We start from the raw sequence: 18,433 nt of genomic DNA, 5'->3' as shown, positions 1-18,433 counted from the left end.
TCTTTAGTGAAAAGCTGTTTTTAAAGAGAAAAATGTGGGGGCCCAGCACATTTGCCTAGTGCCTAAAGTCCTCATCTTGCAAGTGCCAGGATCCCATATAGGTGCTGGTTCTAATCCCTACCTGCTTCCCATCCATCTCCCTGCTTGTGGCCTGGGAAAGCAGTTGAGGATGGCCCAAAGCCTTGGGACCCTGCGCCTGGAAGAGGCTCTGGGTTCCTGGCTCCAGGCTTCCAATCAGTGCAGCTCTAGCAGCCACATGGGGAGTGAATCATCAGATGGAAGATCTTTCTGTCTCTCCTCCTCTCTGTATATTTGACTTACTAAAAAAAAAAACTAAAAAAAAAGTTGACTATCAAAATGAGTGCTTCAGGGTTTGGCATGGTCGCCTAGTGGTTAAAGTCCTTGCCTTGTACATGCTGGGATCCTGTATGGGCACCAATTCCAATCCCAGCAGCATCACTTCCCATCCAGCTCCTTGCTTGTGGCCTGGGAAAGCACAAAGCCTTGGGACCCTGCACCCATATGGGAGACTCCAAAGAGTCTCCAGGTTCTTGGCTTCGGATTGGTGCAACTGTAGCTGGTGCAGCCACTTAAGGAGTGGCTCAACAGATGGAAGATCTTCTTCTCTGTATATCTGACTTTCCAAGAAAAATAAATAAATCTTTAAAAGTATGATGACTACAATATTATAGTAGAATTTTGAAATTTTGTTCTTGGGAAGTGATAAAAATATTCAGTCATATCCTCACCTGAGAATTTAGTGTTTACATTTTAAGAGAACATGCCACTGTTTTGTCTTACATCACAATTGTTCAGATATCCTAACAGTGGTCATCTTGATTAGGGCGAGTATTAATAGAAACTGAGGGAGAGTATGTAATGAAACAAAGAACTGTGGTTAAAATCATACCGTTGCTGGAATGATTTCTGAATTAAATACCATATCTCCATTTCCCAAAGATTTCTGTACTTCATGGATGTGATTTTTTATATCATTTACAGTTGGAAAAAAAGATAAATTGTGTCTTTCAGGTATTTCATCAGGTTTGAACAGCTCCCTCTCCACAAATTTTCTGTACAGAAAATAAAACAGAATAAAAACATAAGCCATCTGGCAATAAGCTTGTAGATGAAAAGACAGATTCTCTGTCAGCATAAACTTCGATAGAATTTTATTTATAGCTTTAAGCAATTTATACTTTCTCATTTTTAATTTTTTCCATGCACTAAATCATAGAATTTACACAGATTAAAGAAAGAAAATATTTTCATTGGTTAATTACCTTCTTATATGAGAGCGAGCATTGGTATTTCTGTGAACTTAATTTAAAGAAACTATTATTTTCCATTTAATTATAATAATGCTTTTTAATGTTTACTGTGGGGTCCAATGTGGTGGTACAGTAAGTGAGGTCTCCACCTGCCAAGTTAGCAAGGCATGTTTTAAGTGCTGCATTAAATGCTTGCCTTATCTCTTCCTTTTAGTTAATTATTCAGTTGTTTTGAGTCCCCATATTCTCATATTTAGAATGAAATACGCATATCAACCTTATTTGGGATAAATATACCAACTTGATAAGAGTTGTGGTAATATAAAATAAGAATACTCACGTAAAGAGCTTAGAAAAATACCTGACACACCCACAGAAGATACCTAACAGTAATAATTTTTATTATTCTAAGTATCAACAAAAGGAGTGCTATAAACAAAATTTCAGTAGTCAAAAAGCTATCTAAATTCTTTTGTAGTAATAAAACTTAAATCACATTTCAAAAAATTTGAGACAAAGATATTGGCTCAGATTTTTAAATCTTTGATTCTATCAAAGATTTTATTATGTAATTCAATTCACACATCATTTTGAAATAGACCAGTTTGCTTAATCTGAAATGGGGAATCGCAAATATTCAAATCTCAAACAGGCAATAATAACTCAAATTATACCATGATTTGTAAAATACTATTTTGGAAAGTGATCAGTCCATAAAAAAGATTACATTAATAAGTAACCAAGCCATATTCCTTATTTACTTTGATAGCATATATCCTGGAAAATATTTATAATGCTAAGCATTTTTCTTAAACAAAAATGAAAAACACAGAGGTATACTTAGCTCCTATTGTACCTTAGTTGTTTCCTTACTGCATATACTTGTTCTATTCCCTGTGACACTAATTCTTGAATTTTATGTGCTACTTGCGGGTGCAGACGTGAGGGTAATGTGCAGTTCTCATCTCTAACTGCAGCTTCCTGTTCTTCAAGAGAAGACACAGGAAAAGTGGAAGGGGACAGAGGGAGGCAGGGAGTCTCCAATTCATGATACTGATGAGCTTGCTGAGTAGGTAACTGTACATACCATCTGACAAGAGAAAATAATTAAATATGAACTCATTAAACTCTAAATATTAAAGCTATTTAATACTGTTAGACGAAGCAAGAATCACATTTGGAGAAATAGTCATGAGGGGAACAGATAATCTATTAAGAACGAATTACATGTGATGAAACCATATTAAAGAGAGATTAAGGACCCGGCATGGTAGCCTACGTGCACATCTACTTAAAAAAAGGGAGCATTATAGACAATGTATACTCAGTAAAATTCTGTTAAGTGAAAAGCAATTTTTAAAGAGAAAAAAATGCGGGGACCCAGCACAGTAGTCTAGCAGTCTTACACATGCTGAGATCCTATGGCCCCTCTTCCCATCCAGCTGTCTGCTTGTAGCCTGGAAAAGCAGTCGAATACAGCCCAAAGCCTCGGGACCCTGCACCTGTGTGGGAGGCCCGGAAGAGGCTCTGGGCTTCTAGCTTCAGATCAGTGCAGCTCTAGCCATTGAGGTCACTTGGGGAGTAAATCAACAGATTGAAGATCTTCCTCCTCTCTGTATATCTGACTTTTCAATAAAAAATAAAATTTCGAAAAAAAAGAGAGAGGTTAAAATGCACTCTGTTTAATTCTTTTAAGATAGATTTTATAGTGAATTAAATAAAATTTTTTTTATAAATCTTCCTGACCCTTACTATGACACTAGAATGTAAAATGATACAAGGTTTAAGAATCATTTCAGTTGGGGCACGTGTCATTGTGAAACAAGTTAAAGCCACTATCCACAATGCTGTCCCTCCTGCTCCACTTTTTTTTTCTTCTAATTTATTTACTCATTTGAAAGTCACAGTTACAGAGAGAGCAAGCCAGATCTTCTATCTGCTGGTTCATGACACACATGGCCAAACAGCCTGGGCTGGGCCAGGCCAAAGCTAGGAGCTTCATTTACATCTCCCATGTGAGTGACAGTGACCCAAATACTTGGACCATCTTCACTGCTTTTTTACACCACTATCAGGGAGTTTGACTGGAAGTGGAACAGCTGGATTAGATGTGGGACATGAACCGATACTACCCATAGGGATGTCAGCATTACAAGCAGCAACTTGACCCTCAACAACAACCACAACGCCTGCCTTGATGTCCACTTCTGACTCAGCTTCCTGCTCACGCAGCTGGGAGGGCAGCAGATGATGACTCAAGTACTTAGGCCCTTGCCTCCCCATCTGGAAGACCCGGATGGATTTCCCAGTTCCCAACACTGCCATGGCCCCGCCATGGCCATTGCGGCCATCTCGGGAATCAACCAGTAGATGAAGATCTCTTCTACTTCTCTTCCCTCTCTCTCCTTCATCTCCCTCTCTCTGTGACTCTGCCTTTTGAAAAAATTGAAGAAAAAAAAAACCTGGAAAGCAGTATTTTATGCTTCAAAATAAATAAATTTTACCTCAAAATAGACACGGTAAATCATGTTTTGAATTATGTTTCTTTCTCATTCATTAAATAGCTATTTCATATTACATTTCTGTGAAAGTCTATCATTCTTTCAGCCAAACATTGTATATAATTCAGAGACCAACAAAACTAAGCTAGATAAGAAAATCTCCCTCATCTTGCTTCTATATTATCACAGGTCCAGATAGCAAGATAATCAACTAAAAGTTAAATAATGGTCTCCTGGACAGCAGTGTGGAGAAAAAAAAAGCTAACAAAACTGAATTGACCTGGTAGATTTCTTTTAATTGACTGATATTGATGTATAAAATTCTTACAATGATTAACACTACATAAAATGGAACATAGTTAAAAATACAGAAAAAATATTCTCCAAACAAGAGAATTTAATTTTTAATGACACCATTCTTTTTTCGCAAACCTGAAACTTTTCTAAAGGTCATATAAAAATTATTTTCCATATATTTAATCTTCATATGTATATAGTACCAAGTTCTCCACCTGGACTGACACACAAAGGAAAACAGGAAAATAAGTATTTTTTATTATTTAAAACCTGAGGCATTAAAATAATCTTATTTAGGGCTTAGAATTTATTCCTAACTTCCCTAAGTAATCACGGATGGGTTAAGATAAGGGTGGGTGCATGTCCTCCTCTCACTAAGCACCTGAAACAAACTGCAAATATTTATGAGTGTAATAAATACATGCTAAATACATACTTCTCATCTGGTGAAAGAAATTTTCATATGGTTTATGACATATGACATATAGTATGTGTAATTATTTATTCAGAATTATCTGGAAGCTTTGGCTGATAAAGAGTTGCCCATCACTTCATACCTAGGCAACTACTAGTAAGGCATCTATTCTACAAAAAGATTTTCTAATGAGATAATCAGAAATAATTTCTTTTGCATGGCAATTCTTCTAATTAATTTGTAAAACAAAAAAACTAAATATCTTACCTCAGAACACCACCAGCATCCACCATGTTCTTCTTTAGCATGTTAAAGGCTTTTTCCTGCTCCATTCTGATTATTTTTCTATCAATTTTAGGGTCTGTAGGAACTCGGTACTCAGGAAACTTCTGTACCTTTTTAATGTAAATCCTTTATATAAGAGAAATAATTTGTTTCATTTATTATAACCTCTCAAAAAATAAAATTAATTAGAAGTTTACTGTAAGCATTTTACTTCATAGAAAACTCATCTAGAAAGTATTTGGAGGCTTACCTGAAACCTATTGCACATGTTTACTGCATTCTACATAGCAAAATTAACAATGGTCACAACTTGAATAAAATATCACATTTATGGATTTTTTTAGAAGAGATCCATTTACTTTTATTGGAAAGGTAAATCTACAAAGAGATGGAGATACAGAGAGATCTCCTTCCACTGGTTCATGGCCCAAGTACTTGGGGCACTACCACCCATGTAGAAGACCTGGACAGAACATTCAGGCTCCTGAGTTTAGCCGAGACTACTCTCAGGCATTACAGCCATTTGAAGAGTGAACCACCGGATTAAAGATCTCTCTCTCTCTCTAGAGGATGGTACAATGGCTTTATTGGCTAAATCGCCACTTGCAAGAACCAACATATCATTTGGGTTCTGGTTACGGTACCAGCTGCTCCACTTCCTATCTAGCTCCCTACTTACGGCCTGGGAAAGCAGCACAGGATAGCCCAAAAGCCTTGGACCCTGCATCCACATAGAAGACCAGCAGGAGGTTCTTGGCTTCAGATCAGCTCAGCTCTGGCCATTTTGGCCATTTGGGGAGTGAACAAGCTGTTGGAAGATCTTTCTCTCTTTGTAAATTTGCCTTTTCAATAAAAATAGATAAATCTTACAAAAAAAAAAAAAGATTTCTCTGTCCCTCCCTCTCTTAAGGTCATTATATCTTCCAAATAAGTAAATGCATCTTGAGAGAAAGGAAGGGAGGGAAGAAGGGAGGGTGGAAGGGAAGGGCACAAAGGGAGAAGAGGTCAAACAAAAGAATTTGCTGTGTAGTTTCTGGTGAAGTTTAAACGTAATAAAAATGCATATATTTACATTTAAAAATCAAAATATAATTTAAAAAATAAACAAATTAAAGAAGATAAATCATAAACCTTACCGGGCTGGACAAGTAGCTTTGTAGAGCTGACAAGACCTGCTTTCCTGTTCACTGATTTTTTTTAACTGGAAACCTTTTCTCCTTGGCCCATACTGACATTCCATGACCACGGCTCTACTTCCTGTGGGTCAAAAGCAATGCTGATATTAATTCAAATATCCATCTATTTTAGGCGAATGTTTACCTAATGCTTACTGATACTTAGATACCTGGAGTTTTAAAATAATCAACTTTATAAACAGCAATGAGCAAATGTTTCATTCAGTTAACAAACACTAGTATCATTTAAACATTTATTTTTTGGCCCAGGGTCTTGGCTTAGCAAGTTATGCCACTGCCTGTGATGCCAGCATTCCTTATGTATGCCAATTCAAGTCTCAGCTGTTCTACTTCAGAGCCAGGTCATTGCTAATGAACTTGGAAAAGCAGCAGAACATGGCCTAATTTCCTGGGTCCCTGAGACCTACATGGAGACCTGGATGGAATTCCAAGCACCTGGCTCTGGTCAACTACCCCCATGCCCTGCCTTGTGACCATATGAGAAGTAAAAAAGCAGATAGATAATATCTCTTTCTGTTTCTGCCTCTCTTTTTCTGTTTGAAAGAGTTACAGAGAAAGAGAGAGAGAGAAAGAAAGATATTCTTATCCATCTATCTGCTAGTTCATTCCCCAAATGTATGAAATGGCAAGGCTGAATCAGACAAAAGCCAGGAGCTTCTTTCTGGTCTCTCACAACAGTTCAGGGATCCAATCATGTGGGCTGTTGTCCACTGCTCTCCCAGGTGTACCAGCAGGGATCTGAATTACAACCCCGCTTCCCATCCAGCATCCTGCTTGTGACCTGGGAAAGCAGTAGAGGATGGCCTTGCACCCACATGGGAGACTAGGTAGAAGCTCCCAGCTTCTTCCTCTCTCTGCTCCTCTTTGTATATATGCCTTTCCAATAAAATAATTTTTAAAATTTTTTAAAAATAAAGAATTGAAGATCTTTCTTCTATGTCTATCCTTCTCTTTGTAAATCTTACTTTCCAAAAAAAAAAATTAACAAACCTTTTTTTTTAATTGGAAAGTCAGATATACAGAGAGGTGGAGAGACAGAGAAGATCTGTCCAATGATTCACTCCCCAAGTGACCACAATGGCCAGTGCTATGCCGATCCGAACCCAGGATCCAGGAACTTCCTCTGGGTCTCCCACATGGGCGCAGGGTCCCAAGGCTTTGGGTTGTCCTTGACTGCTTTCCCAGGCAACAAGCAGGGAGCTGGATAGGAAGTGGAGCCGCCACGATTAGAACTGGTGCCCATGTGGGATCTTGGAGCTTTCAAGATAAGGACTTTAGCCACTCAGCCACGGTGCCAGACCGCATAAATAAATCTGAAAAAAAAAAAGTTCTTTCTTCATGGCTTTGGACAGGTTCAGCAACAGCCGTCAGGGCCATCTGAGGAGGGAACCAGAGGACAGAAGATCTTTCTGTCTTTCCTTCCTCTTGTATGCAATGCTGCCTTTCCAATAAAAATAATTTTTTTACATCTCTCACAATGCTAAGTCATGATATGAATACAAGACGGGAAAAACCATTATTAAAAAGATTTATTTCAAAGAGCTATAGAGAGAGAGGAAGAAGATGAGGAGGGAGGGAAAGAGAGGGAGAGGTAGAGAGAGAGAGAATATGAATAAGAATCTTCCACCTGCTGGTTCACTCTTCAGATGCCCACAATGGCCAGGGTAAAGCAGAGAAATCCAGGAGACTGAAGCTTCATCCAGGACTCTCACGTGGTTGGCAGTGGCCCAAACACTTGGGCCATGTTATGCTGCTTTTCTCAGTGAGGAGCTGGATACGAAAAGCAGCAGCCAGAAAACCCTGTGGTATGTGTGTGGGGAGGGGGAGGCACTGATGGCCTTTGACAAGCTGCATATACGATGGATCTATGGCTGTTACACGACACTGCACTGGTCTAGGAAGGGCACAGTAGAGACCCGAACGGTTCTAGGTAGTTGCAACCATGCTAGGCCAGGGACATGAGCTTGGAGTTGTAGGGTGGGCCCCCCACTGATAGCTTGTGGCAATGCCAAGAAGCCTTCATGTCTTCTAGTCGTAGAAGTAACAGCATCTCTGGTCTCAGGAACCATATATTGGGGTATGTGTCTGGGGTATGTGATGGGAATGTACAGTGCTTTCAGTGCCATCACGTATGTTCAGTGCCATCACTTCTGGGCAGGGGAGAGGATCATGCACAGGTGCACATAAAGTATGAGTCAACCTGCTCCTGCAAGTCAACTGAAGCTCGTGTAACGCACGCACTTCAAAAGACAAAAAAAGGCCAGCAATTTTTTGGAACAGTGATGACAATACAGGGGACACAGTCTCCAGCATCAGCTACACTTTTTTTGGCTGTGAGAAGGCTCCAGTAGATGCGATAGGAAGATATTTCCAAATTTAGGACATGCAAGTCCTAATAACAGCCTTCCCTAATCAACAGGAAGTAGCTACAGAATTAACATGAAACTACCTCTTTCAGTAAGCATTAAGAATAGAGGTTGGCAGAATCATGAGAAAAGGGAAGAAAAGGCAAATTGGAAGCATTTGTCCCACCAACCTTTCTCCATACCTCAACCTTCCCTGCCCTAATCAGTGGACCTCAGTGGTCCTCATGGGCATGCATCTTTGTCAACTATGTAAACAACATCAAAAACAAAATTAATTTAAAAAGACTAAGGGTCAGGGCCTGGCGGTGTGGCCTAGCGGCTAAAAGTCCTTGCCTTGAACATGCCAGGATCCCATATGGGTGCCAGTTCTAATCCCGGCAGTTCCACTTCCTATCCAGCTCCCTGCTTGTGGCCTGGGAAAACAGTCAAGGACGGCCCAAGGCCTTGGGACCCTGCACCTGTGTGGGATACCCGGAAGAAGTTCCTGGATCCTGGCTTCGGATCAGCATAGCATCGGCCGTTGCGCTCACTTGGGGAGTGAATCATTGGGCAGAAGATCTTTCTCTGTCGCTCCTCCTCTCCGAATATCTGACTTTCCAATAAATAAATAAATAAATAAATAAATAAATAAATAAATAAATAAATCTTAAAAAAAAAAAAAAAGACTAAGGGCCAGCAATCTCAGGAGAGAATGAAACAGCACAGGCAGGTTGCAAGCTGAAACTCATAAACTGGAAGCTATACTCCCTTGTCCTAAGTAATGCTGTCTGCCTACTTGTCAATCAAATGACCCCTTCACCCAGGACTGGAGGGCAGTACCTTGTAACTATGAGGTTCACGAGAAGCCTGGCAATGGGTACAGGTGCCCTTTCTTTCTACATGGACACACGATCACAGTAGGAATATCTGACACATTTTCCCTCTCTGTTCACTTTATCCTTAAAGGAGTTTCTGTGATTTCCTCACCTTTTAAATAAGCTTGACATCCACCCCCACCCCCCCAAAACTGCTTCTTGTTAACCTCAGAGGTGCACAACTGAGAGTACCAGATACTTTTCCAGCTAGATTAGTTCCCCAACAGTTCTGGAACAAACTACATCAATCACTTGTAGGTTCTCCGGCGTCTGACTAGTCTAAAGGTAATATTTTCTGGGTTCTGCTTGAGACACGACTGTCTCAGTAAACACTAAACCAGTGTGTAGGTATACTATAGGTAATTTATACAATTCTTGAGAACTTTAACATCAGCATCCTATATATTAACTCCTGACCAAATACAAACTCTGCACAGTATCTCCAGAGTTACCAGCTACATAAAACGGACACAAATTTGTTTCACAAAACAGATTAAGATGGAAGGAGATTAGAAAGCAGGTGGGAGAGGTAAAAATCACAGCAGATACACATATTTTAAAAATGTTTTCCCCTTTTATATTTAATTAGATTCATTTAAATTTACATATTTTTGTTTTCTATTTATCAGCATAATAATCAATGTATTACAGATTCACTTTGATACGCTGAAAAACCTAGTTTTATAAATTAATTATATTTGCCATAAATTTTCTTTTTAATATAAAATTTCACAATTAACAGCCAGTTGTTATTTACTAAAATGAAAACATATCATTTTAAGATAAAAAATAAACACTTTGCACTACGAACTATGGTTTCTGCTGAATCTTTTAAAATGTTTCTTTAGAAAGTACCTGCATTGACAAATGGGATTCCATCATAGGGGACATACTGGGATTTCCACATCAAGCGTGTAGCAGGCTTGGCTGGGCTTGGAGACTGGCGGGTCCCCCAGACACTTTGAGTTTGCTGCTTGTGAAATGTTAGGACACTTTCTAATTCAGTCTCACTTACACAGTAGCCACGGTATGAATCTCCAATTTTCTGCAGATGATAAAATTTAAAAAATTATTAGCAAGTATCCTTCACTGCATAGTAGATTTAATGAAATGTCTGTCCAAGAAAAAGACTCAACAGCTTTCACAAGAGGACAAATCATTCCATCAGATCACTGGTCTATCACTACCAGTAGGTTTGATATTTCAGTTCAACCATTATCATAAAATAGATGTTCTCCAGGTATCTTTTAAAGAAATGTGAATACCAAACTCTAGCTTGATAATCTAGCTTTGTCAAAATTTTGTTTGACAGAAACAATTTTTTTTAAAGATTTATTTTTATTATTTTTTTATTGAAAGGCGGATATACAGAGAGGAGAGACAGAGGGGAAGATCTTCCGGCACAGGCAGGGAGCTGGAAGGGAAGCGGGGCTGCCGGGATTAGAACCGGCGCCCATATGGGATCCCGGGCGTGCAAGGCGAAGACCTTTAACCACTTGCGCCACCGCGCCGGGCCCTTGACAGAAACAATTTTTAAGAGGATAACTCCAAGAACATTTAGTGCATCCATATTTCGAGATATTAAAAATTCTATCCTTGGAATATTTTCAGATCAGTAATAAAATTAGCCAAAGTACTAGTTCTCACTGGGCTTCTTGGAGCTGAGACAGTTTGATACAATGCCATGAGCCTTCTTGAACTCTATGAAAACTGTGATTATATCTCATAAAAATGTTATAAAAGAGTTGACTGATTAAATAGATACTTTTAATGATGGCTCTTCTTTAAGAGGAAATCCGGTCTGGAGTTCATACAAACAATGAGTTTGCTTTTTACCTCACTTTAAAAAATGAAAATTTATTCAATTCTTTCAGGAAGCAAACATTAATTTCTCTTATTTAATGGGCACACAACTTAGTTACCAAATAGGATTTCCATTTTCACATACATATATATATATAAATTATTATTTTTTAAAGATTTATTTATTTTTATTGGAAAGTCAGATATACAGAGAGGAGGAGAGACAGAGGGGAAGATCCTCCATCCAATGATTCACTCCCCAAGTGACCGCAATGGCCAGTGCTGCACAGATCCAAAGCTGAGAACCAGAAATCTCTTCCAGGTCTCCCATGCGGGTGCAGGGTCCCAAAGCTTTGGGCCGTCCTCGACTGCTTTCCCAGGCCACAGGCAGGGAGCTGGACAGGAAGTGGAGCTGCTGGGATTAGAACCAGTACTCACAGGGGATCCCGGAGCGTTCAAGGAGAGGACTTTTAGCCGCTAGGCCACGGCACTGGGCCCTATTTTTTTTTTTTTTTTAATTGGAAAGACAGAACTATAGAGAAAAGGTGAGATAGAAAGATCTTCCATCTGCTGGTTAACTCTCCAAGTAGTCACAATGGCTGGAGAGGAGATGACCCAAACTCAGGAGCCAGGAGCAACTCCTCCAGTCTTGCATGTGAGAGCAGAGTCCTGAGGCATTATGCTATCCTCTACAGCTTTCCCAGACCATAAGCAGGGAGCTGGATGGGAAGCAGGGCCACTGGGACATGAATTGATGCCCATATGGGATCCTGGCACCTGCAAGGAGAGAATTTAGCCACTGAGCCATCGCACTGAGCTCAGAATTTCCCTTTTGAAATGTATATACTTAGACTGCAGCAGGTGTGTGTGCATGCGATGCAGGGGACACAACCACTGGCAGCAGCTACGCTTTCTATGGCTTGTGAAAAGGATCCAGTAGATGAGACAGGGAGATATTTCCAAACCCAGGAGAAGTAATGCTTACACCCCTAATAAACAGAAAGTAGCTACAGAAGAGGAAATGAAGCTGCATCCCTCAGCAACCCCAAACAATAGGGGTTAAAGGACCCAGCATGTTGCTCAGCGGCCAAATCCTCACCGTGCAACCACCAGAATCTCCCATATGGGCATTGGTTCATGTCCCTACTGGGAAAGCACTAGAGGATAACCCAAAGCCTTGGGACCCTGCCCCTCCATGGGAGAGCCAGAAGAATCTCCTGCCTCCTGGCTTCTGATTGGCTTAGCGTTGGCCATTGTGGCCACCTGGGGAGTGAGCCAGCAGATGGAAGATCTTTTTTTGCCTCTCCTCCTCTCTGCAAATCTTCCTTTCCAATAAAAATGATCTTTAAAAAAGAATCTGGGTTGGAGGGCTCAGCGCAATGGCTTGGTGGCTAAAACTACATATTGCAAACACTGGGATCCCATTTGGGTGACAGTTCATGTCCCTGCTGTTTTCTTATGGTTATTTTACATTCTCATTCTTGTTCTTTAGTTCCCACTCTTAATATCTGTCTTTCTAGTATACCTTATATATTTTTTGTAAGCTATTGTATATTTTTTTCTCAAACATGGCAAAGCATAAATACAATTTCTTCTAAAAGGGTACCAGCATGATGACTCAGTGGCTAAATCCTTGCCTAGCATGCAGCGGGATCCTTTACGGGTACCAGTTCAGCTTCCTGATTGTGGTCTAGCAAAGCAGTAACAGGATGCAAGGGACCCTGCACCTGCGTGGAAGACCCAGAAGAGGCTCCTGGCTTCAAATTGGCTCAGCTCTATTTGCGGTGGCCACCTGGTAAGTGAACCAGTAGATGGAAGATCTTTCTTTTTTGTATCTCCTACTCTCTCTGTAAATCTGCCTTTCCAATAAAATAAAATAAACCTTTTTTTTTTTTTTAAAGATTTATTTTTATTATTTTTTTATTGGAAAGGCGGATATACAGCGAGGAGAGACAGAGAGGAAGATCTTCCGTCCGATGATTCACTCCCCAAGTGAGCCACAACGGGCCGATACTATGCCGATCCGAAGCCAGGAGCCTCTTCCGGGTCTCCCACGCGGGTGCAGGGTCCCAAAGCTTTGGGCCGTCCTTGACTGCTTTCCCGGGCCACAGGCAGGGAGCTGGAAGGGAAGCAGGGCTGCCGGGGTTAGAACCGGCGCCCATATGGGATCCCGGGTGTGCAAGGCGAGGACCTTTAACCACTTGTGCCACCGCGCCGGGCCCAATAAACCTTTTTTAAAAATCAATTTCCCCTAATAGATGATTGCTTATAAATATTATTCTTGCCTAGATATTTCTTTATCAAAATATCTACTACTAATAAAAATAGGGAGATAAAGTTTACTTGCACTACTTTTATATAAAATAAAATGAATGAATAATGTCAATAAATTCTGTGGTGTAGCAGAATATTTATAATATAAGCAAGCCTAGAGAAAGCCTATAGACAAACGTTTAATAGATTATTGACATTTCCTCAATTAATACTCTAGCCGAAGCAGAAAAAATATGAAGTTATTAAATGAGATATACTAAAATGAAAGAGCTATTATACAATATTATGGAGCAAAAATGCAGAAAATATTCTGCAGTTATTCAGCAAAAGTTACTTAGGTTTTTCATTACTGATATAGCTTGGAATAGAAAAAAAAAATCTCACTGGGAGAGATTATTCAGTCTATAGGACAATTTTTTAAAAAAGATTTACTTATTTCTATTGAAAAGGCAGGTATACAGAGAAAAGGAGAGACAGAAGAAGATCTTCTCCCACACTGGTGCAGGGTCCCAAGGCCTTGGGCCATCCTCAACTGCCTTCCAGGGCCACAGGCAGGGAGCTGGATGGGAAGTGGGGCTGCCGGGATTAGAACCAGTACCCATATGGGATCCTGGCACGTTCAAGGCAAGGTCTTTAACCACTATGCTATTGTGCCAGTCCCAGGACAGTTTTAATCAGTTTTGTGCAAGATATATTTTAGGTAAGCCACATAAAGATCAAGTTACAAAATAAGGTGTTGGGACCACATGATTCGATTCTAATATCCACAGCATTCTTTGAAGTTTATGGTGATTTAAAAAAAAAATAACAGGAAGCACAACCACCTTAGGAAACCACTGCAAACTAGGACTAACAAAAAGTGATGGAGGTACATATTTACATAGATATATATGTATATGGATATACAACTCAGATGAGCCACAACACTGATAATATCTTCAAAAATGCAAGAAAGCACATCACAAAACTTACTATTTGTAATTTTGTTAAAATATTAAACTGAGAGGTTGGCATTGTGGTGTAGCAGGTATAGCCATTGCTTGTAACCTTGTTATCGATATGAGCACTGGTTCCACTCCCAGGTGCCCCACTTCCAATCCAGCTCCCTGCTAATGTACCCAGGAAAGCAGCAAAGTATGCCCCAAGTGCTAGGTCCCTACATCCATGTGGGAGACTAGGAAGAAGTTCCTGATTTCGATCTGGTCCAGCCCCGGCTGTTGCGGTCATCGGGGGAGTGAAGCAGCCGATGGAAAATGTTGCTCTGTCTCTCCCTTTGTATGTAACACTGCCTTTCAAATAAATCATAAAAAATATTAAAACAAAAATATTCTCTGCATTTTAAGATCTGTTTAGAACAATGAAGCATTTTAATAAATACTTATTATAATCAGTGGTTTAGACACAGATGAGGCATGATCAATTCCCTCAAAAGACTAATTGGAGAGTCCAAAAAAAAAAAAAAAAAGAAAAACCTCTTAAGTTAGTAAATAATTAAGAATTATAAAACAGGGGGCCAATAATATGGCTCGATGCTTAAATCATCTGTCTGTAAGTACCAGGATCCCATATAAATACTGGTTTGAGCCCCAGCCATTCCACTTCCCATTCAGCTCCCTGCTAATGGCCTGGGAAAGCAGTGGAGGATGGCCCAAAAACCTGGGACCCTGTATCCACATGGGAGACCCGGAAGCAGTTGCTGGTTCCTGGCTTTAGATTGGTTCCCCAAATGGGGAGTGAACCAATGGATAGAAGATCGTTGTCTCTGCCTGTCCTTTTCTTTGTAGATTTGCCTTTCCAATAAAATAAAATTCCCAATTAAAATAAAAAAAAAACAAAATAAGGAGAAAAATAGGTATCAGGTAAAATCATCATTAACCAATTCATAGAAAAGATACATGGGGAAAGCATTAGGATTTGAAATACAGTAAAGACAGAATAAAAAAGAAAGAAAGACCGACCGACCATTGAATGCTTTTAGAAATTAAGATTATGTTAAGAAGGAAAGCCAAGTCAGATCAAAGTTGGAAATAAAATAGAAAACAAAAGGGTGATGCAAAAAAGATGGTGAAAGCCACGTCTACTGAAAAGTTGCTTTAGAAAAATACACATTAGGGACCAGAAATGGAAGAATTAAAGAGATTAGAGGGAAAGCTATTATCGTAATTAAGCATAAGCCTTTTTTAAAAAGGCTAAAGAATTGAAAAGGGGTCAAGAAAAAAAAAAAAAGAGGAGTAATACTTTAAATAACAAACAAAATCATTCACGTGATTATTTAAATGTAGCAAAGGAAAAAATTAGCTTAAAATTTTGTGGTGTGTGATAAAATTGCATTTGTCACTATGCAGACAAAGAATTCAAGAAGTGGAGCTAATTATGGTATAGTTTTTGAAACATTTATTTGCTATATTTTAAAGATAGAAAAGGGGGCAGGGGGAGAAGTGAACTTCATCCACTATCTCATTACCTAAATGGCTACAATGTCCTGGGTCCAGTTTCATCAGGGTCTCCCAGGTACGTGCAGAGATCCAAGCACTTGGACCATTTCTACTGCTTTCCATGGTGAATTAGCAGGGATCTGTATTGGAAAATTAGCAGCCAGGACTTGAACCAGGGTCCACAAGTAGTGGCAAAACCTGCTATGCCACAATGCTGGCTTCTGGATACTGTAAATTTGATGTGAAAGTCAAACAAATCTTCAAGGAATGATACCTGAGACAAGAGTAAGGGCAGAATTAACAAAGTGGTGACATTAACGGTGAAATTAGTTTTATAAATATGAGAGTTGAAAGTTTACAAAGTAGGTAAGCCATCAAAGAGATAAAATGTAGTAAAAGACAAATGTCAAAAAAATGTTCTGTTGAGGAGGCCAGCATTATGGCCCAGAGGCTAGGATCCCATCTGAGCAGAGGTTCTTATCCTTCCCTACGCCAGATCCAATTCCTTGCTAATGCATCTGGGAGGGTAGCAGAAGATGATCCAAGTGCTTGCACTCTGCCACTCACATGGGAGACCCAGATGGAATTCCAGCTTCCTCATCTTTGTCTCACCCAGCACGAGATTTTGTGGCAATTTGCAGAGCAAACCAATAGATGAAAGCTCTCTCTTCCTTTCTGTAACTCTGCTTTTCTTAGAAATAAATCTTGCCCCAAAAAACTTATACTCAGAATACAAAAAGAGCAAGCATATAAGAAGTACAAATGTCGAGGGGAAAAAAGTAGAGAAGCACAACAGTGAAGCTTCAAATAAGGAAAAAAGTTGCAAGAGAAGAAACAATAGTGATAAGTGAAGAAATTTATGTGACCTGTGCTCTAAGAGAGCTTTTATTCTCTAAAGAATAAAATTGGGATCAGATTCAGTAAGACACAAACTTTTACAGATACAGTCTATTCATTATACTCAAAAGCGGTCTTTGGGGATGAATTATGATACCCAATTATATTATTCTAGACAAAGATTATTTTTACTTCACCTCACAGCTCCTAAGACGACAGGCCCAGATAGGTGTATTAGAAGAAAGTGGCTGAAGAGGAGCCAAAAAAGGTTCTTCAAGTATTCTGGAATAGGGGAGGAAAATATTTAAAACATCACTCCACACATACACACAAAAGGTATTCATTCAATTGCTTTATCCTCTTAATCAATGTCAAAGACAATATACCGACATCACCAATAAGAAATTTTAACAATAATTATATTGTTATAGTTTAACTTGATGATAATTTTCTTTAATTAACTGTGAAATTGAAGGCCTAATTTGTTTCTTGAAGGTACCTGTAGTCAGAAGCAACTGAACTCTCTCTCCCCAAATTATGTGTACTATTATTACATGATTATCTTCCATTTATCAAAAAACTAAAGTGGGTATGGTTCCCAGCTCAGGTTCCTGATTCCTACTGGAGCTGACATTCTCACAAATTCCTGCCAGTGCCGACCCTGTGAGGTAGCAGGGATGACTTAGGTAATAAGATGCCCGCCAAGCGTGTGGGAATACTTAGATTACAGTCCCCACTTGCGGCCTTGGCCAGAACCATCTCAGCTGCTTTGCACATCTGGGCAATCAACTAGCAGCTCTGTTTGCCTGTCTCTGTGTCACACTGTCTTTCAGGTAAGTAAGAATATTTATTTTATTTTAAATAAACTTTTTAAAAAGATTTATTTTATTGTCATGGGAAAGTCAGATATACAGAGAGGAGGAGAGAGAGAAAGATCTTCTGTCTGTTGATTTACTCCCCCAAGAGGCTGCAACGGACAGAGCTGAGCTGATTCGAAGCCAGGAGCCTGGAGCCTCTTTAAGGTCTCCTGCATAGGTGCAGGATCCCAAGGTTCTGGGCCATCCTCAACTGCTTTCCCAGGCCACAAGCAGGAAGCTGGATAGGAAGTGGGGCTGTTGGGATTAGAACCGGCACCCATATGGGATTGCAGTGCATGCAAGGTGAAGACTTTAGCCACTAGGCTACCACGCAGGGTCCATAAGTAAATTTTTAAAATGAGCTATAAAAACACCTTTAGGCAACTTAAGGGTAACATTATATAAATTCTAAGACCAAATGTCAAATATTATCTTAATTTGAAAATACTTTTGTGGAACAATTCAAAAATAAATTACATGCAAATAGAGTACATATGTCCATAAATGATCAGCATTATAACTTAAAGTCAAAATAAAAACTTAATAGACATTGCTAAAAAAAAAAACATTTTTAAAAATGCATTTGTTTATTACTTGATGGGGAAAATTTCTCACACTCAACAACACATACAATCTTCTATCCATCACTTTTATTACAAAGTAATTATGGGCATAAAAGCATTATGAAATCATAAAAAATTTAGTAACTGGTATAGGCATGCTTTTGTTCTAAAAACTCTTTTGGTGTTAAAAATTTCATATTGGGTTCAAAATAGTCACATGGCTAACAAAAATTGCATACTTCATTGCCACTTGAAAAATTAACATTTTGACATTAGTAGCTTCTGGAGCAGCCTCCTGATCAACAACACTAAAATAACTGAAGATGGGCGGGACCACCATTGTGACACAGTGGACTGGACAGCCTCCTGTGACAATGTCATCTCATAACAACACCAGTTCAAAACTCAGCTGCTGTTGTGGTGTTTTTTTTTTTTAAGATTTATTTTAATTTTTTATTGGAAAGGCAGATTTACAGAGA

At 39.3% G+C, this 18,433-nt stretch overlaps 1 protein-coding gene across 1 annotated transcript in view; it reads right to left on the bottom strand.

The window, feature by feature from the left end:
* The window catches only part of CARF (calcium responsive transcription factor), a 44,097-nt gene that overhangs the window by 9,354 nt on the left and 16,310 nt on the right, over positions 1–18,433 (bottom strand). Inside the window, exons 7-12 of the mRNA XM_040984460.1 lie at positions 16,732–16,816; positions 10,041–10,230; positions 5,906–6,026; positions 4,752–4,895; positions 2,128–2,361; positions 911–1,073 (exon numbers count right to left, since the gene is read on the bottom strand). Of these exons, the coding sequence (XP_040840394.1) occupies positions 911–1,073; positions 2,128–2,361; positions 4,752–4,895; positions 5,906–6,026; positions 10,041–10,230; positions 16,732–16,816 (937 nt within the window). The remainder of the gene's footprint in view (positions 1–910; positions 1,074–2,127; positions 2,362–4,751; positions 4,896–5,905; positions 6,027–10,040; positions 10,231–16,731; positions 16,817–18,433) is intronic.

The sequence above is a fragment of the Ochotona curzoniae genome, unplaced genomic scaffold, assembly GCF_017591425.1.
Source record: "Ochotona curzoniae isolate NIBS_2020 unplaced genomic scaffold, NIBS_Ocur_1.0 contig_4148, whole genome shotgun sequence".
In the NCBI taxonomy this organism is placed as follows: Eukaryota; Metazoa; Chordata; class Mammalia; order Lagomorpha; family Ochotonidae; genus Ochotona; species Ochotona curzoniae.
Note: the sequence above shows the minus strand (reverse complement) of the source record. Positions and strands in the feature narration are given on the sequence as shown.